The 21543-nt window shown below is 45.9% G+C and overlaps 1 protein-coding gene across 1 annotated transcript in view; it reads right to left on the bottom strand.

Annotated features, from left to right (window-relative positions):
• nedd4a (NEDD4 E3 ubiquitin protein ligase a) overlaps positions 1–21543 on the bottom strand; it is a 179660-nt gene that overhangs the window by 18761 nt on the left and 139356 nt on the right. The window contains exons 16-22 of the mRNA XM_084307345.1: positions 20992–21046; positions 19105–19163; positions 18289–18354; positions 14843–15072; positions 12301–12422; positions 1974–2044; positions 1001–1096 (exon numbers count right to left, since the gene is read on the bottom strand). Of these exons, the coding sequence (XP_084163471.1) occupies positions 1001–1096; positions 1974–2044; positions 12301–12422; positions 14843–15072; positions 18289–18354; positions 19105–19163; positions 20992–21046 (699 nt within the window). The remainder of the gene's footprint in view (positions 1–1000; positions 1097–1973; positions 2045–12300; positions 12423–14842; positions 15073–18288; positions 18355–19104; positions 19164–20991; positions 21047–21543) is intronic.

Genomic DNA, 21543 nt, shown 5'->3' with positions numbered 1-21543 from the left:
ATTGGTAACTTGTTTCAAATGACAATATATACATCTGTGATTATTATTGTACGGATCTGAATACGGGCGTGCGCGTGGGAGCATGCGCAAAGATATTACAATGATATATAGTGCTCCCGACTCGAGGGAGAGAGAGAGGGAGAAAGGGAGAGAGAGAAAGGGAGAGAGAGATAGAGAGAGGGAGAGATAGAGGCTCATACGGAGCGATCTCTCCTCTGTCTCTCCCCGAGTCCCCCTGCATCGCGACTCGAAGCGCGCACACGCGGGCTCTCGGAGCGATCTCTCCTCTCTCTCTATATCTCTCCCTCTCTATCTCTCTCTCTCTCTCTCTGTGTCTCTCCCTCTATCTCTCTCTCTCTCTCTCCCTCCCTCTGCCTCCCGTTTGAGGAAGTGTCGGGTTTCACTGTGCGCTATAGAGGGGGCGTTAGTTATGCAGATCAGTACCCTATTCACGTCAGGGAGCGGGTCAAATCAGAACAGCTTAGTTGAGTGAGGGAGGATCTCGTGAACTCGAGACTAGACTGATGAGTCAATATGATAATTAGAGACACAGACCCATTGATACTAACTCCTATTACTATAAAACATGCTGAACACAGAAAAAAGCAATTTATAATGCATGTCCCCTTTAACTATACCTCACAGAGTTTGGTGCTAAATGCTAATGCATTTTCCATTCACATACATGAAACGGTTAGCGTTAGCTTTGCTATGCTACACTTTTGAGCTACTAAGCAAGCCAATGAAGGCAGAAGCTTCAGTCACCAAGAAATACAATCTGTGATACTCAATTATTTCCACACTAGATTGATGGAATGTGGCCGTGTGATGAATCACCACGGGACTCACAGAGGAAGATAACGGTACTGCACTACTAGCAGGTATTCCATACAACTAAATGTCCAAACATCTGAACTGTTCATTTAACATCAAACTCAAAGGCTAAGAGATAAAAAATAAAAATAAATAAATAAATAAAAAGGTTAAAATGTGAACTAACCTGTCCAAACAGATCTTCATCAAGAGTGAACCTCAGATCCAAGTCTGTCGGGTCGTTCTCCAAAATCCACTTCAGGGAGTTGAAATACTCACTGTCCTGGAAGGAAAGAATATACAAATACTATAGAATCTGACTGTCCTGGAAGGAAAGAATATACAAATACTATAGAATCCGACTGTCCTGGAAGGAAAGAATATACAAATACTATAGAATCTGACTGTCCTGGAAGGAAAGAATATACAAATACTATAGAATCTGACTGTCCTGGAAGGAAAGAATATACAAATACTATAGAATCTGACTGTCCTGGAAGGAAAGAATATACAAATACTATAGAATCTGACTGTCCTGGAAGGAAAGAATATACAAATACTATAGAATCTGACTGTCCTGGAAGGAAAGAATATACAAATACTATAGAATCCGACTGTCCTGGAAGGAAAGAATATACAAATACTATAGAATCTGACTGTCCTGGAAGGAAAGAATATACAAATACTATAGAATCTGACTGTCCTGGAAGGAAAGAATATACAAATACTATAGAATCTGACTGTCCTGGAAGGAAAGAATATACAAATACTATAGAATCCGACTGTCCTGGAAGGAAATAATATACAAATACTATAGCATCTGACTGTCCTGGAAGGAAATAATATACAAATACTATAGAATCTGACTGTCCTGGAAGGAAATAATATACAAATACTATAGAATCCGACTGTCCTGGAAGGAAATAATATACAAATACTATAGCATCTGACTGTCCTGGAAGGAAATAATATACAAATACTATAGAATCTGACTGTCCTGGAAAGAAATAATATACAAATACTATAGCATCTGACTGTCCTGGAAGGAAATATACATCCCTTAGCCCATCTATGATCTTAAGTGGTATATTAACTAGTATATGATATATATAGTAGATATATATATATATATATATATATATATAAGACATATAACTCACCACAGACTCCATGTCCTGCAGAGTGATGGGCTTCTGCAGCATCATCTTATAGAACGGTCGAATGAAGAACGCTGTGAGGAACAAACTGAGGTCAGGACCTGTTAAACCCTATAATCTGACCTGTTAAACCCTATAATCTGACCTGTCAAACCCTACTGTAACTGAGGGGTACAATTCCCTGACTGTATTGATAAGTATGGTATCATTAAACCACTACCGCTTTATGTACTTTAACTACTGGCCATACAGTACACGATATCTAAATATGATGAACACTTTCCACAATGAAATCGGTTCCAGTCAAAGGTAATAATCAAATATTTAATGGAGCAAAAGGTACATAGAATATTTATCTTACATTTATCATTTGAATGCACTTGTAAGGCAAATGAGTACTCGTAGGCAAATCAACACTGAATGTCCAATCTCTGGTTACGCAGGAAGCAAGTATACAACCTGGCTCTTAGGGAATTATATCTATGGTACACTTAATGATATAGCGGGATATTCTGGAGGGGGTCCTCCCGGTTGTAAGCCGGTAGGGGGGGTAGGAGAGCCGTCGGTAGTAGACCGTCTGATCAACGATATCTATGGAGACTTCAAGTACAGAAGACAGTGCAATAGACTCTTGATCCGTAGATGAATACACCTTGGTTCTCTTGTAGGCTGTAGCTCCACAATGAAGAAGAAGCTAGGCGACCTCAGTCTCTCTGAGCGCCGACTCAACTTGACTCCTCTCGGGGGTAAATCCAACACTCACAGGCGTCGGCGATTATCCGCTCCACAAATCACAGTACCAAAGCAAATATATATTCCAGCCGCATAGGGCTCAGCAGTCGTCGGGTAGGTAATCCAGTGTACATGTCCCTCGGTCCTCGCCTAGATCTCCTCGGATGAAAGCGCCATGTGGTCGGCCCAACCTGGATAAGACTCTAGATAACACGAGGAAGCGTTGGAGATGCTGGTCACTTTAGACGGTACAGTGCCAAACTCTGACAATTCAGTTATTAATTCGCACGAGGTCTCAATGCTATTCTAAGGCCAAACAGGCCATACTTCACCGCACGTCGTATCGTGGGTGAGGCTTCACGTTCGTTACTAAGTTGGGAAGAAGGGTAAGGGACTTCTACATTTACTTGCGCCATATTTATATGCACGGTGAACAAATAGTGCCACTCTCATTTCGGTAGCCGTATCCCTGAGCGGAGCCGGGGCTAGTACGGACATGTCTCGTCGGTACCTTTGAACTTGACGCCAGGGGCTGGTCCCCTGGCGCCTGGTCCTTTGTCCAATAAGAGAATGAACTATTATGGGCTATAGTAGGCTAAAGGGATATTCCGTGCATATGTACAATTAATATACAAGGGATATCAAACGACATACAAATACTATTCAATATATATCCATAAATAAATATATATATTCGGTTTAATCTGATCCTTCGTAACAGCCGCCCCCTAATTAGTCCCACCTAATTAGCTAAGCAGAGACAGATTAAACGCACTGTCCACTACTCAATGTCCGCTGTGAGGGTCAGTCAGTTCACAAAGTCATGGGGTCATGGTCGTCATCGATAGTATCGGGGAGCCTTGGCAGTTCTATTAGCCTCGCCACGGGTCGGGTGTAGGTCCGCCCTTGGACGAGCACTTCAGCTGCTCGGACCTTTCCATCGGCACTGGTGATCACTTTGCTTACGCGGCCAGCCGGCCACATAGCTCGGGGTAGTGACTGGTCGATAATCATGACGACTGTTCCTTCTGTCAAATTGTCTCTCTCTTTCACCCATTTCTGGCGGGTCTGTAGAGACGGTAGGTAGTGGAGTAGGAAGCTGTTCCAAAACTTGTCAGCCAATACTTGACTGTACCTCCACATTCTTCGGCCGTTCGCTTCTTCAGGCCTGTACATTGTCTGGGGTAGCGCGGGGTCCAGCCGCTCCATCAAGAGTGTGTTGGGGGTGACTGGGTCGACATCTGCTACATCACTTGAGACGTAACCGAGGGGCTTTGAGTTCAATACTCCCTCGATCTCCGTGAGGACTGTCATTAAGACTTCTTCCGCCACGGTCTGGGCCCCAAGCACGGCGTACAGGGCTGTCTTTATAGAACGTACTTCTCGTTCCCAAGTTCCACCGAAGTGAGGTGCGTTCGGGGGATTAAACTGGAAGTCAATCTGGGATGGAGCGAGGTGGGTCTTAAGTTCTGGGCCCATAGCTTGGAAGCTCTCTCTCAGCTCTCTTTCTCCGCCTTTGAAGTTTGTCCCGTGATCAGACAACAATGTAGACGGTTTTCCTTTCCGTGATGTGAATCTTCGGAAGGCCATAAGGAATGAGTCTGTGCTCATGGTTGGAAGGAGTTCGATATGTATCGCTCTGGTGGTCATGCATTTGAATACAATACCCCACCGCTTCTCGGTTCCTCTTCCTTTCTTTATATACAGCGGGCCGAAACAGTCCATACCGGTGGAGTGAAAAGGCTTGTCGCCGAGTCGGAGGCGACAGGGAGGTAGGTCAGCCATCCGGGGTATACTGGGCTGGGCTCGCCACTTACGACAGTCTAGACAGGTTCGCTGGAAGCGCCGCACTGCTTCTCTCCCTTGCAGTATCCAATAACGACGTCTGATCTCCGCGAAGACTCTCTCTGCCCCTGCGTGGTGCACATCCTCGTCGTATTTCTTTATGATCAGCTCTGTGACCTTGTGTCGGCTGTTCAAGACTATCGGGTACTTGACGTCATCCGGTAAGTCTGGGGCTCTCCGCAGACGACCACCCACTCTGATGAGACTATGGGCGTCGCTCTCGGGGGCTAGGTGGAGCAGTCTGCTGTCTGATGGGACGGGCTTTGCTCCCTGTAGACAGTCTAGCTCATCGGGGAACGAGTCTCTCTGGGCTCGTTGTAGTAGAAGAAGTTCTGCTTCTTCGTAGTCAGCTGCTGAAATGTCAGTCGTGGGCTGAACCTCTGGGTGGTGCCACAGAAATGTCTTTAGCTGCGCACTCTGTAGGGTGAGGCAATCGTCTATGTCGGGGTCTGTGGAGACGAGTGTGTTCAATCCACAGAACATAGGTTTCTTGTTTTCGGCCTCCTCTTTACTCGCCTCCCGTGGGGTGGGTGTAGGCCACTCTTCTTCGGGGAGCTTGAGAAACTCTGGTCCGTCACTGTAGAGGTTGTGACGGGTGAGGTCATCCAGGGACATTCCCCGGGTGATGACGTCAGCTGGGTTGTGTTTGGTGTCCACATACCTCCAGCTCGCTACTTCTGTTAACTCTTGAATCTCGGTGACTCTGACTCCCACGAAGACCTTGTATCTGCACGAATCAGACCGGATCCATGTGAGTACTGTCGTGGAGTCTGACCACAAGATTGTTCTTTGCACCGGGATGGTGAGTTCACGTTGGATTAACGTGGCGAGCTGCGCTCCTGCTAGGGCTGCGCAGAGCTCTAGACGCGGGATAGATTGTTGCTTTCGTGGGGCTATTCTTGAGCGAGCCAGGATGAAAGCAGTATGTATTTCTCCTCCCTCCTCTCGGGCACGCAAGTAGGCCACCGAACCGTAGGCTACTTCGGAGGCGTCGCTGAATACGTGCAGGTCCATCTTGCATGTCTCTGGCCTCACTGTGGGTGGGAAGTAGCTGCGGCGTATGTTAACACCTGGGAGTGAGCGGAGTTCCGTCTCCCACTCTCTCCATGTGGATGCAAGGTGTTCGGGTATGGGATCGTCCCAGCCCTGGTCCTTGTCCCATAGCGCTCTTACAATCATCTTTGCCCTGGTGGTGTAAGGTAGAATACATCCCAACGGGTCATATTGTCTGGCGAGTGTTCTGTATACACTCCGTCTGGTGGTCGGTATTGCCGTCGACCTTCCCTGCTCCTTGGTCAGGGGTTTGTGTCTATAATGGAGCGAGTCTGTTTTGAAGCGTCAGACTAGTCCTAGTGTCATTTCTTGGGCTTCTCCTGGGATGGTCGCCATCCAGGTCTCGCTGCTCGCTGCCTTGTCCTCGGGGGAGAGGCTGCGCAATACTTGCGGGTCGCTGCTGGCCCACTGCCTGAGGTCAAAGCCGCCTTTGATCAGGGAGGCGCGGAGCTTGAGTAGAAGAGCCTCGGCTTCTTCTGGCGTCGAGACGCTTTGTAAACAGTTGTCCACGTAGAAACTATTTGTCACACTTTGTCGGACCTCTTCATCTGCTGCTGGGTCCTCTGCGACGTGTTTTTGTAGTGCAAACGTAGCACAGCATGGGCTGCATGTGGTTCCGAAAGGGAGGACTTCCCATTGATAGATGGCTGGGTGCTCATCTCCGATCCTCTCTCTCCATAGGAACCGCAGCAGGGGCTTGTCCTCCTCCACTAGTCTCACCTGCAGGAACATCCCTTTGACTAAGCGTAGTAGCACGCCTAGTAGAGAGGGGCCGAGTGTTGGGCCGGGCAAGAGCTCTTTATTCAGATTTTGTGATCCGATCTGGTAGCTGCAGTTAAACACAATACGATCCTTGCTGTTGTGGTGGACCTTGTGGTGCGGCACGTACCATGATTCGGTCGTCTGATCGGCCTCTTTAATGTCAATTTTCTTTATGTGTCCCGCTGTGATTAGCTTGTTAATCTCAGCGCGGTACACAGTCTCTTGAGCGGGGTCTTTGGCTAGGCGCCGCTCTGTGTTCAATAGATACCGCTCCGTCGCTTCTTTTGTGGCGTGAAAGGTGGGCATTCCCTCTCGCCTCAGGAGTGGAGTTGCGTATCTCATCACTCCGTTGACTGTGACTCTCTTTGTCCCTTGCTCGAGGAGGGCTATAGGGTAAATATCTTCCTTAGAACGAATGTCTTTCTTTTCGTTCTTAAAGGGCATTGTCTCTAGTGTCCATAGCCTCTCGACATGCTGCAGGAGAGTGGTGTCTTCTTCTGTCACTCTGGAGTGGAGGCAGCTAGTGGCTGCTGTTCCGTTAAGAGACTTGGCGAGGGGGCCTTGTAATGTCCATCCTAGGCGGGTCTCGACTGCTGCAGGACAACCTCTGGGTCCTGTATGGACCCGGTCTATCGGGACTATGAGGTCTGCATGGTCGGAGCCTATCAGCAGGGTCGGGGTGGCACCGTCTATGAGCGGGATAGGTAGTTGACGCAGGTGCACATATTTATCCATCAGCTTGGCGATGGGGTAGGTGTACTGCGATAGTCCTATTTCTTGGCTGGTGAAAGCATTAGTAATCCTATACCGTCTCTCTGGCTGCCCGCTTGCTGCGATAGTGAAGGAGACATTCTCGCCCTTTATCGTCTTTAGATCTCTTCTTATTGTCCGAATCGTCATCTGGTTTTCGCTCCCCCGCAGCCCCAGCTGGGCCGCAGCGCACGCGAGGAGAAGGGTCTTCTCTGACCCGTCATCAAGGACGGCGTAAGTGTCCATGACCTTATCTTGGTAACTCAGTGTTACGCGGACCACCTTTAAGAGCACCTGGGCGCCCCCGCTGCTAGCGGGGTCAATGTACATAACACTTGCCTTTGTGCTGCTGGATGGTGCAGGCTTTCTTCTGTTACTGTCGTGTAGGACATCTAGGTGGGCTCCGTCACACCGACTACACCTCTTCTTTAGGCGGCACTCGGCTGCCATGTGACTGCGCGCACATCGGTAACAGCGCCTGTTGGACTTTATCCAGTGACTCACTTCTTCAGCGGTCATCTTCTTGAACAGGTCACATTGTGACAACCAGTGTTCCTTTTCGCAGTACGGGCACACCATCTTCCACTTCTCTTTCATCGAGGGGGTACTGTGGTTCTTGCTGCTCGGTACTGATTCTGATTGGTGCATGACAGTCACCAATCTTCGGCCATCGTTTGCTCTCCTAGGTCCCTCTCTGGAGCTTGGTGTGCTCCGCACGAACGTATCCAACCGTAGGCTGCTGACTTCTCTCGCCAGGAAGTCGGCTAGGTCTAGGAGGGATGGCTCGGGACCGTTAGGATCACGGTGGTCTCTTTGCCGCCTGAAGCGCTCCTGTCGGGCGGGCGGCAGCTTCTCTAAAATCCTCTCGACATTCGAGTTTGCGTATAGTTCGTGCATACCCTTTTCTCGTTGCGCCCCCAGCATCCCTACCAGGGATTGTACTTTGATAGACAGGTCGTCTAGTGAGCGATTGTCTGTTGCTGGGGGTAGGCGGTCAATATGCCTTATCTCTTGTATTACGTAATCCCATATACGTCCATATCTTTGGTCTAGTGCTGCTAGAGCCGCGGTGTATGGGGTCGTAGAGGTGGCATAAGCTAGCGCTATGTTGTGCGCTCTGGGCACTTTCAGGTGCTTCAATAGGATAGCATACTTGTGGCGTTCATCAGCTACATCCACCATCATTGTCTCTAAGCACATCCGTAGCTCCGTGTACTGTGCTCGGTTCTCATGGGTGAAGTCTGGAAACGTCGGTGTGCCAATGTATGACGCCGTGGATGGCTGGCACATCGGTGAGCGTTGGAAGAGAGGCCTCCTAGGCGAGTCTCCTCTTACGCCTCTCGGTGGGCTGGTACCGGCAGGGTACCATGGCCCGCTGGTCCAGGTGCTATTCCTCGGGACTGGTCGTGCGTCATGCTCACCCGTGAATAGAGTCGGGGGTCTGTAGCGCAGAGCCGCGGGGGTATAGCCTGGGCTGTACTGGACCTCCTGGTCCTGTGGAGTACTGTGCTGCTGTCGGGCTTGACTCTCCTCCTCTCCCTCTTCTTCCTCTGTCAGGTCATCTAGATCCTGTAGTCGTCTATTTAGCCTCTCCGCGGTGTACGCCGTTCCTTCCTTGTAGCTGGGTCTCACTGGGACCGGTCGGGGAAGGGGTTCGGAGGGGGGTATAGGCTCTCTCTGGTGGTCGAGTTCAGGGTCGCTTGATCGGTTAGGGGAGGGTGCCCTTGACCCGTGTCTTGACAAGGCCCTGGAACCCCTTGTGGAGGGAGGGGGTGTTGCCCTGGCGATCAGCTGCTCCATTAGCTGCGCTTGTAGTCTGTCGCGCTCGGCTTCGCGCTTGGTGAGATCTGCTTCTCTTTGGGCACCGGCAGCGGCACGCTGGGTGTCGGCCCGGTCTCTTGCCATATTCTCTTCCGTCTGAAGGCGTCTCATCTCCAGACGTATACGCTCTTCGTCGCTCCGTTGCTGCGCTTGAATGCGTTCTCTTTACATGGAAGAATGTTCGCGCTCACTAAGCGTCTGTGCTTGGAGCCGATCGCGCTCTGTGGAGGCTGCTAGGCTGGCGAGGAACGCCTGTGCCAGCATCTTGTCCGCCTCGCTGGGGGAAGACGCTGGTTGAGGTGATCCGCTCCTGGCAGTACTCGTTGGGGATGCGTTCTCCTGCGGGGAGTCCTGGAGCTCTATCTCCTCGGCGCTCTCCTCATCTTGTTCCGTGCAGAGTTCCATCTCTGGAGGGTTGTCTTCCTCCCGGAGCTCTCCGGGGACTACTTCTTCGGTCTTGGCGGGGGGTAAAGTCGTGTCAGTTCCCTCCTGGTCCCCACCGTGAGCTTGGTCAGTTACATTAGAACCCACTAGGGCCTCTGTGGTCGGGGTATCCTGGTTGATAGGGTCGGACATAATTTTACTTTCTACTTTTACCGCGTTTACCGTTTGTAGAAGGCTAGGTAGTATACTGGCAGCGTAATCCTCTAAGTACTGAGGTGGCTGCCGTCTACGCTGCGGGCGTTCTACTTTAGGAGGACCGTTTCGTGGAGTGTTCATCATAGGCCATTTCAATATTAATACCACTATATTAATATTACACTAATTACCCTCCGGCTCGAAGGACCAATTGTAACTGAGGGGTACAATTCCCTGACTGTATTGATAAGTATGGTATCATTAAACCACTACCGCTTTATGTACTTTAACTACTGGCCATACAGTACACGATATCTAAATATGATGAACACTTTCCACAATGAAATCGGTTCCAGTCAAAGGTAATAATCAAATATTTAATGGAGCAAAAGGTACATAGAATATTTATCTTACATTTATCATTTGAATGCACTTGTAAGGCAAATGAGTACTCGTAGGCAAATCAACACTGAATGTCCAATCTCTGGTTACGCAGGAAGCAAGTATACAACCTGGCTCTTAGGGAATTATATCTATGGTACACTTAATGATATAGCGGGATATTCTGGAGGGGGTCCTCCCGGTTGTAAGCCGGTAGGGGGGGTAGGAGAGCCGTCGGTAGTAGACCGTCTGGTCAACGATATCTATGGAGACTTCAAGTACAGAAGACAGTGCAATAGACTCTTGATCCGTAGATGAATACACCTTGGTTCTCTTGTAGGCTGTAGCTCCACAATGAAGAAGAAGCTAGGCGACCTCAGTCTCTCTGAGCGCCGACTCAACTTGACTCCTCTCGGGGGTAAATCCAACACTCACAGGCGTCAGCGATTATCCGCTCCACAAATCACAGTACCAAAGCAAATATATATTCCAGCCGCATAGGGCTCAGCAGTCGTCGGGTAGGTAATCCAGTGTACATGTCCCTCGGTCCTCGCCTAGATCTCCTCGGATGAAAGCGCCATGTGGTCGGCCCAACCTGGATAAGACTCTAGATAACACGAGGAAGCGTTGGAGATGCTGGTCACTTTAGAACTCTAACCGCATGATGCACCATACACGATAGACTATTATTACTTGATAGAAATACATCGCACTCGACGGTACAGTGCCAAACTCTGACAATTCAGTTATTAATTCGCACGAGGTCTCAATGCTATTCTAAGGCCAAACAGGCCATACTTCACCGCACGTCGTATCGTGGGTGAGGCTTCACGTTCGTTACTAAATTGGGAAGAAGGGTAAGGGACTTCTACATTTACTTGCGCCATATTTATATGCACGGTGAACAAATAGTGCCACTCTCATTTCGGTAGCCGTATCCCTGAGCGGAGCCGGGGCTAGTACGGACATGTCTCGTCGGTACCTTTGAACTTGACGCCAGGGGCTGGTCCCCTGGCGCCTGGTCCTTTGTCCAATAAGAGAATGAACTATTATGGGCTATAGTAGGCTAAAGGGATATTCCGTGCATATGTACAAGGAATATACAAGGGATATCAAACGACATACAAATACTATTCAATATATATCCATAAATAAATATATATATTCGGTTTAATCTGATCCTTCGTAACACCTACAATGTGACCTGTCAAACCCTATAATCTGACCTGTCAAACCCTATAATCTGACCTGTCAAACCCTATAATCTGACCTGTTAAACCCTACAATCTGACCTGTTAAACCCTATAATCTGACCTGTTAAACCCTATAATCTGACCTGTCAAACCCTATAATCTGACCTGTCAAACCTGTCAAACCCTATAATCTGACCTGTTAAACCCTATAATCTGACCTGTCAAACCCTATAATCTGACCTGTTAAACCCTACAATCTGACCTGTTAAACCCTATAATCTGACCTGTCAAACCCTACAATCTGACCTGTCAAACCCTATAATCTGACCTGTTAAACCATATAATCTGACCTGTTAAACCCTATAATCTGACCTGTTAAACCCTATAATCTGACCTGTCAAACCCTACAATCTGACCTGTCAAACCCTATAATCTGACCTGTTAAACCCTATAATCTGACCTGTTAAACCCTATAATCTGACCTGTCAAACCCTATAATCTGACCTGTTAAACCCTACAATCTGACCTGTTAAACCCTATAATCTGACCTGTCAAACCCTATAATCTGACCGGTCAAACCCTATAATCTGACCTGTTAAACCCTATAATCTGACCTGTTAAACCCTACAATCTGACCTGTCAAACCCTATAATCTGACCTGTCAAACCCTATAATCTGACCTGTCAAACCCTATAATCTGACCTGTCAAACCCTATAATCTGACCTATTAAACCCTATAATCTGACCTGTTAAACCCTATAATCTGACCTGTCAAACCCTACAATCTGACCTGTCAAACCCTACAATCTGACCTGTCAAACCCTATAATCTGACCTGTCAAACCCTATAATCTGACCTGTCAAACCCTATAATCTGACCTGTTAAACCCTATAATCTGACCTGTCAAACCCTATAATCTGACCTGTTAAACCCTACAATCTGACCTGTTAAACCCTATAATCTGACCTGTCAAACCCTACAATCTGACCTGTCAAACCCTATAATCTGACCTGTCAAACCCTATAATCTGACCTGTTAAACCCTATAATCTGACCTGTCAAACCCTATAATCTGACCTGTCAAACCCTATAATCTGACCTGTCAAACCCTATAATCTGACCTGTTAAACCCTATAATCTGACCTGTTGAACCCAATAAATTACATCCAACTGCTCTGCCCTTCCTGGTGTTTTCTAAGGTCCAGTGCTCCTCACCGTCCAGCAGCTTGCCGTGGTAGACCGCCATGCCGGCCACGCGACCAATGAACTTGAAGTAGGTGAGATGGTCCTCGTTACATAACCCTGAGTTGGGGTTGATCTGCAGAGTGTAGTTGTCCCTGAAACACGGAGCAGATCATCACATAACACAGTCGTTAGGGTATTTTCAGCGCGCACACACACGCACGCGCACACACACACACACACAGACAGAAAGGGCTCCTTAATTGAACAAGTAGAGAGAGGGATGGAGAGAGAGCCCCGCTCCCCCTTTCTAACCTCAGCTAACGAGCATGCACTGAGCCCTTATGGCATAGCGGTGAAAACCAATTGACTGTTAGTTGTATTTAAGTTGATGGCAGTGAGTGCTGCTCAGGAAGCACTATTTATTTGATTTTAATTATTTTATTTGAATACTTTTTACTAATAAATATCTTGTACAATATCATCCTAACTGATATTGATAATGATGTCATTGATGATGTAATTGATGTTGATGTTGATAATGATGTAATGTATTGAATATTGTTGTATCGTTGTGTGTGCCGGACCCCAGGAAGAATAGCTTTTGTCAAGTGCAAAAGCTAATGGGGATCCTAAATAAACATAAACATAAACATAACCTCAGCTCAGCTGTTTTCTGTCTGAGCAGGATTGGCTAGTTTAGCTCAGAGGCTCTGGTTTAGCTTAGCTAGCGGCTAACGTTATTTTCCCCAGACGGAAATGAATGACTAGGATGCCAAGCTTGTTAGAAGCATTGGAATTTACACTGCACATAGAAACAGAGCTGTGACTGGAATTTACACTGCACATAGAAACAAAGCTGGGACTGATATAGTTCGCAAAATGCGACCAAAGCACTCTGGAGCTATGCTATATGTTTTCACACACGGACGTTTGTCACGTTTCACAAGCTGTTGTTGTTGGGCGTATACGTAGCTACCTTGGGCTACTTCTGATTGGTGAGCAATGAGAGCACAGCACTTCTGATTGGTAAGCATGACTGGCACGCAAGAAAATAACTTGAATCAAACTCGCTGTATAACGTATCCCAAATCGCAGGCTTTGCGATTTGCTAAAAGGCGACTGTCGTAAGACCAAAACACACCGCAGTTTTAATTATTTTACATGACTATTTTCATTTTGTTACCTGCCATGTGGCAGACAGACCTCTCAGTGTCACTCGCCAAACCTAAAATATGCCCGCCATTGACGGGTGGCGGGCTCTAATTTCGTGCCCTGGATACACACATTACAAAAACCTTTGTAAAACACAAACTTCCTGTGGGATTGTTATAAACTTTGGACCTGTACTAGATAAGACATAGACTTCAGGCTATGGAACCATTATGTTTTCCAGCTCCTACCTCTCAGCTGGAACTTAGAAACAGGCATCTGGCAACCAGTAAAGAAATGCGAGTACACAAAACCTTTACGTCAGTGTCACCTCTGTTACTCTATTTCATTAACGTCACAGTGACCAATCGCAGCCACTCTTATTGTCTGGGACCAAATACGGCCACGCCCCACTCCCAGTAAAAAGTGGGAATCTCTAGAATGGGTTTGGGTTCGCTGTATACGGACGTGGCTCTCAAGGTGACAATTAGACAACACTTTATGTTGTCAGTAGATGGCAGCATTGGTTTAAAATTAAAAGGTGAAAATGTTGAAAACTACAACACTGCATTTCCCATGAGCGTTAGCACAGGTCGCAGGTCACTGGGATGTGTCTATCTTCTTCGACGTGATCTGAACAGCGGTAAACTATTACTGCGACCTCGGTATAGCGACCGCAAATGGTAAACTAATTATCTTAACAAAAGTGCGCTGGTAGCGTTACATATGTTGTCTAAAGGGGGACATATGGTACAATTTAAGATTCTAATGATAATCGGCATATAAAGGACAACATAAAACATCGTTAATTTGTAAGAAACCTCAATGAAAACAACGCAGGGTGCTATTGTTATGAAAATGTGATAGAATCCTATAAAATTTGGACGCATTTGGTTTACGTTCCGTTAGCACTCAGAGTGATTATTCTTTGTTGTGGAGGAAAGATCAGAATGTTTCCTTTCAAAAGAGACCAAACTAATGCATGTGCTATAAGTATAAAGTTAAAAGAAATTACTTTGGGTATTCAATCGTCAGGCGTGTTGTGCAAAACTAGCCCAATTTTTGCCCGATGCATTAGTGGTTAAAACAACAAGGGACATTGAGGTGCGTTGAAAAGACCAGAGCCTCAGCAGGAAGCTGTTTGTTGGGAGGAGGATACGTCATTAACCAGCGAACAGGAAGCTGTTTGTTGGGAGGAGGATACGTCATTAACCAGCGAACAGGAAGCTGTTTGTTGGGAGGAGGATACGTCATTAACCAGCGAACAGGAAGCAGTTTGTTGGGAGGAGGATACGGCATTAACCAGCGAACAGGAAGCTGTTTGTTGGGAGGAGGATACGTCATTAACCAGCGAACAGGAAGCTGTTTGTTGGGAGGAGGATACGGCATTAACCAGCGAACAGGAAGCAGGATGTAGACTCACGTGGCAGAATACTCAAACAGCCCGTAGTAGGGGTTGAACATCTCCTTGGAGATGAGGAAGAACCACTCCCTGGCCAGGCCACCATAGTCCAGCCCCTTCTCGCCCTCAAACTCCACCCACAGCCGCGCCTTCAGGAATTCCGGGCTCTTGACTCCCAGGATGCATCGGTAGGAGTCCTCCAGCACAGCGTTCCGAGTCAGCTTCATCTTGAAGCGGTTGGGAATGTCGGCCTGGAGGAGAGAGAGCATGTCTGAGTGTGTCTGTCTGTCTGTCTGTCTGGATGAGAGCATGTCTGTCTGTCTGTCTGTCTGGATGAGAGCATGTCTGAGTGTCTGGAGGAGAGCATGTCTGAGTGTCTGGAGGAGAGCATGTCTGTCTGGAGGAGAGAGAGCATGTCTGAGTGTCTGGAGGAGAGCATGTCTGTCTGGAGGAGAGAGAGCATGTCTGAGTGTCTGGAGGAGAGCATGTCTGTCTGGAGGAGAGAGAGCATGTCTGAGTGTGTCTGTCTGTCTGTCTGGAGGAGAGAGAGCATGTCTGAGTGTGTCTGTCTGTCTGTCTGGAGGAGAGAGAGCATGTCTGAGTGTGTCTGTCTGTCTGTCTGGAGGAGAGAGAGCATGTCTGAGTGTGTCTGTCTGTCTGTCTGTCTGGATGAGAGCATGTCTGTCTGTCTGGAGGAGAGCATGTCTGTCTGTCTGGAGGAGAGCATGTCTGAGTGTCTGTCTGGATGAGAGCATGTCTGTCTGTCTGGATGAGAGCATGTCTGTGTCTGGATGAGAGCATGTCTGAGTGTCTGTCTGGATGAGAGCATGTCTGTCTGTCTGGATGAGAGCATGTCTGTCTGTCTGGATGAGAGCATGTCTGTCTGTCTGGATGAGAGCATGTCTGTCTGTCTGGAGGAGAGCATGTCTGTCTGTCTGGATGAGAGCATGTCTGTCTGTCTGGAGGAGAGCATGTCTGTCTGTCTGGATGAGAGCATGTCTGTCTGTCTGGATGAGAGCATGTCTGTCTGGATGAGAGCATGTCTGTCTGTCTGGAGGAGAGCATGTCTGTCTGTCTGGAGGAGAGCATGTCTGTCTGTCTGTCTGGATGAGAGCATGTCTGTCTGTCTGGAGGAGAGAGAGCATGTCTGAGTGTGTCTGTCTGTCTGTCTGGAGGAGAGAGAGCATGTCTGAGTGTGTCTGTCTGTCTGTCTGGATGAGAGCATGTCTGTCTGTCTGGAGGAGAGCATGTCTGTCTGTCTGGAGGAGAGCATGTCTGAGTGTCTGTCTGGATGAGAGCATGTCTGTCTGTCTGGATGAGAGCATGTCTGTCTGTCTGGATGAGAGCATGTCTGTCTGTCTGGAGGAGAGCATGTCTGTCTGTCTGGATGAGAGCATGTCTGTCTGTCTGGATGAGAGCATGTCTGTCTGGAGGAGAGCATGTCTGTCTGTCTGGATGAGAGCATGTCTGTCTGGAGGAGAGCATGTCTGTCTGTCTGTCTGGATGAGAGCATGTCTGTCTGTCTGGATGAGAGCATGTCTGTCTGGAGGAGAGCATGTCTGTCTGTCTGTCTGGATGAGAGCATGTCTGTCTGTCTGGATGAGAGCATGTCTGTCTGTCTGGATGAGAGCATGTCTGAGTGTCTGTCTGGATGAGAGCATGTCTGTCTGTCTGGATGAGAGCATGTCTGTCTGTCTGGATGAGAGCATGTCTGTCTGTCTGGAGGAGAGCATGTCTGTCTGTCTGTCTGGATGAGAGCATGTCTGTCTGTCTGGAGGAGAGCATGTCTGTCTGTCTGGATGAGAGCATGTCTGTCTGTCTGGATGAGAGCATGTCTGTCTGGAGGAGAGCATGTCTGTCTGTCTGGAGGAGAGCATGTCTGTCTGTCTGGAGGAGAGCATGTCTGTCTGTCTGTCTGGATGAGAGCATGTCTGTCTGTCTGGATGAGAGCATGTCTGTCTGTCTGGATGAGAGCATGTCTGTCTGTCTGGAGGAGAGCATGTCTGTCTGTCTGTCTGGATGAGAGCATGTCTGTCTGTCTGGAGGAGAGCATGTCTGTCTGTCTGTCTGGATGAGAGCATGTCTGTCTGTCTGGATGAGAGCATGTCTGTCTGTCTGTCTGGATGAGAGCGTGTCTGTCTGTCTGGATGAGAGCATGTCTGTCTGTCTGGATGAGAGCATGTCTGTCTGGATGAGAGCATGTCTGTCTGGATGAGAGCATGTCTGTCTGTCTGGATGAGAGCATGTCTGTCTGTCTGTCTGGATGAGAGCGTGTCTGTCTGTCTGGATGAGAGCATGTCTGTCTGTCTGGATGAGAGCATGTCTGTCTGTCTGGATGAGAGCATGTCTGTCTGGATGAGAGCATGTCTGTCTGTCTGTCTGGATGCGAGCATGTCTGTCTGTCTGGATGAGAGCATGTCTGTCTGGATGAGAGCATGTCTGTCTGTCTGTCTGGATGAGAGCATGTCTGTCTGTCTGGATGAGAGCATGTCTGTCTGGATGAGAGCATGTCTGTCTGGATGAGAGCATGTCTGTCTGTCTGGATGAGAGCATGTCTGTCTGTCTGGATGAGAGCATGTCTGTCTGGATGAGAGCATGTCTGTCTGTCTGTCTGGATGAGAGCATGTCTGTCTGTCTGGATGAGAGCATGTCTGTCTGTCTGGATGAGAGCATGTCTGTCTGTCTGTCTGGATGAGAGCATGTCTGTCTGTCTGGATGAGAGCATGTCTGTCTGGATGAGAGCATGTCTGTCTGGATGAGAGCATGTCTGTCTGTCTGGATGAGAGCATGTCTGTCTGTCTGGATGAGAGCATGTCTGTCTGGATGAGAGCGTGTCTGTCTGGATGAGAGCATGTCTGTCTGTCTGGATGAGAGCATGTCTGTCTGTCTGGATGAGAGCATGTCTGTCTGGATGAGAGCGTGTCTGTCTGGATGAGAGCCTCAAAGTATAGTCTATCCATATAACTCTGTATGACAGCCATGCACAATAATACTCTATATAACTTACATGTATATGTGTCTGAATATACCTGCATATATTCCTGTTTACATCGCTGTATATCTATATTTGTACATATCTCTTACCTACTCTTACTAGTTACACCGCTGGCCAGTATGGCTACTACCATAGTGTCTTTATACCTGTAACACTGTACATACATCAGATTAGCATCATTACTCAATAGTACTCATTTATATATACTCCATTTTAAATCACCTGCACATTGTATATTACTGTTGTACTTTACTGTTACATTTGCACTCTGGTTGGATGTCAAACCTCTTTTCATTGTACTGTACTTGTGCTGCATGACGACAATATCTAAACATGATAATTACATGCTGGAAAGAGGTCTTTGTTTTGGCACATGTTGTGTCCTAAGATACATACTGTCAGTAGTGGGGTGTGTTCTAAGATACATACTGTCTAGTTACATTTAGACACTTTTCATTGTAACCCATCTTACCGGTTTCTTCAGCTTCTTACAGAAGTATTCATACTTCTGCTTATAGTCTCTGGAATAAGGCACAGCCTGTAACAGACAAGGGAACAGGCTTGATGACTAAAACTAATGTAGATATCTATGGTAAGACTACAACTAATGTAGATATCTATGGTAAGACTAAAACTAATGTAGATATCTATGGTAAGACTAAAACTAATGTAGATATCTATGGTAAGACTAAAACTAATGTAGATATCTATGGTAAGACTACAATGAATGTAGATATCTATGGTAAGACTAAAACTAATGTAGATATCTATGGTAAGACTAAAACTAATGTAGATATCTATGGTAAGACTAAAACTAATGTAGATATCTATGGTAAGACTAAAACTAATGTAGATATCTATGGTAAGACTAAAACTAATGTAGATATCTATGGTAAGACTAAAACTAATGTAGATATCTATGGTAAGACTAAAACGAATGTAGATATCTATGGTAAGACTAAAACTAATGTAGATATACTAATGTAGATATCTATGGTAAGACTAAAACTAATGTAGATATCTATGGTAAGACTAAAACTAATGTAGATATACTAATGTAGATATCTATGGTAAGACTAAAACGAATGTAGATATCTATGGTAAGACTAACACTAATGTAGATATCTATGGTAAGACTAAAACGAATGTAGATATCTATGGTAAGACTAACACTAATGTAGATATCTATGGTAAGACTAAAACTAATGTAGATATCTATGGTAAGACTAAAACTAAAGTAGATATCTATGGTAGGTCTGGATCTTACGTTAGTTAAAGCTGTACTCACCGGTCCAGTTATGGCAGAGGTCTGTAATCTGGGGTCGTCCCATTGTGTGACCTTGGTGTCTATGTAAGATAATGAAGTTATTCTCTTAATATGAAGGTCACAGGTCATGTATTACTACATTATGTGGTCATGCTGGTATTTTTCACATTTTATTATATTTAATTATATATTTAAAATATGGACAATACATATTGATGAACATTTCATTTAAATATGCCAGATTATAGCCAGAGGCTAATTTACATCTGTAGTCCCTTGCTATAGATAACATTTTAGTTAAAGGTGCTATAGATAACATTTTAGTTAAAGGTGCTATAGATAACACTTTAGTTAAAGGTGCTATAGATAACACTTTAGTTAAAGGTGCTATAGATAACATTTTAGTTAAAGGTGCTATAGATAACATTTTAGTTAAAGGTGTTATAGATAACATTTTAGTTAAAGGTGCTATAGATAACATTTTAGTTAAAGGTGCTATAGATAACATTTTAGTTAAAGGTGCTATAGATAACATTTTAGTTAAAGGTGCTATAGATAACATTTTAGTTAAAGGTGCTATAGATAACATTTTAGTTAAAGGTGTTATAGATAACATTTTAGTTAAAGGTGCTATAGATAACATTTTAGTTAAAGGTGCTATAGATAACATTTTAGTTAAAGGTGCTATAGATAACATTTGAGTTAAAGGTGCTATAGATAACATTTTAGTTAAAGGTTCAAGTTTCTTTATTAGTTGTCATACAGAATACAGAATACTTTGCATGAAATGTTTCTTTCTGTGTTGCTCCTGAGAGTGTGCTAGATAATAACAAGATAGTATAAAATAAGTATAATAAGTATAAAATAGAAAGTCAAGAAGTCAAGTACGTAAACAAGTGTAAACAACAAAATTGTTCAGTGTATCTATATACACAGTATGTACAGCTGGTACAAAAATGGTGAGGTATAGCTTAGCTTGTGGTGCCACCTTGTGGTGGTGAGGTGCAATAAGGAATGAGAATGATGTGCAATTTCCTTACCAATAATATAAATATAAATATAAAGTGTAAAGTGTGTCTAAAGTGGTAAAGTGGGTGCTACAATGTGTTGTTTATTTAAGTGAATGTATGTGCGCTGTGGGTGTTTTGATGGTTTGCTTATTGTTCATTGTTCATTGAGCAACCTGATGGCCTGGGGATAGAAGCACCTTCTGAGTCTCTCTGTACTGGCCATGAGACTCCGGTATCGCTTGCCTGACCGCAGCAGTGCAAAGAGGCAGTTGTTTGGGTGGCTGGAGTCTTTGATTATTCTCTTAGCCTTGCCCCTGCACCGCTTGTTGTAAATGTCTTGGAGAGTGGGAAGCCCACCTCCAATTGTGCGTTCGGCTGAAGGTGCTATAGATACATTATTAGAGTAATCATTACAAAAAAAAACATCCAAAGAGCTTTTAGAAAAGTGTGGAATAAAAGTATTGCTTTCCCCCAAAATAATTATTGATTAATGAATTTATCATTTAAAAAATGTGGTGGGTCCAAAATGAATGTTGTTTACATGTTGCATTTATCTCCACCTGTAATGCACCTGGTTGGATAAATTACGCACTGGTTCTCTAGTGCGACATCTAGTGGATGAATGTTATCTATAGCACCTTAAACAAAGAAAACAAGTTACTAAACTACACAAACTTCACAACCATAAAAACAGACGATAGAATAAACAGACAATAGATGAAACAGACGATAGAATAAACAGACAATAGATGAAACAGACAATAGAATAAACAGACAATAGATGAAACAGACAATAGATGGAACAGACAGATGGAACAGACAATGACAGCACAGTATGTGTGTTGAGATGAACCATGTGACCAGTCATGTGACCAGTCATGTGACCAGTCATACGTACTGTGATCTATGTAGAAGGCCCTGCCGTCACTGTGGACCCTCTCCTCCCAGCCAGGCTGTTACATCATCAAGAGGAGACATGTCACATCATCAAGAGGAGACATGTCACATCATCAAGAGGAGACATGTTACATCATCAAGAGGAGACATGTTACATCATCAAGAGGAGACATGTTACATCATCAAGAGGAGACATGTTACATCATCAAGAGGAGACCGGAGACACACATCACACACCTGGCTGAGTACTGAGTCACCTGCGTGGATGATGGACTTACGGGCATGCACAGATCTACAGGTGCGTGGATGGACTTACGGGCATGCACAGATCTACAGGTGCGTGGATGGACTTACGGACATGCACAGATCTACAGGTGCGTGGATGGACTTACGGGCATGCACAGATCTACACCTGCGTGGATGGACTTACGGGCATGCACAGATCTACAGGTGCGTGGATGGACTTACGGGCATGCACAGATCTACAGGTGCGTGGATGATGGACTTACGGACATGCACAGATCTACAGGTGCGTGGATGGACTTACGGGCAT

The sequence above is a fragment of the Notolepis coatsorum genome, assembly GCF_963971535.1.
Source record: "Notolepis coatsorum genome assembly, chromosome: 2".
Lineage (NCBI taxonomy): Eukaryota > Metazoa > Chordata > Actinopteri > Aulopiformes > Paralepididae > Notolepis > Notolepis coatsorum.
Note: the sequence above shows the minus strand (reverse complement) of the source record. Positions and strands in the feature narration are given on the sequence as shown.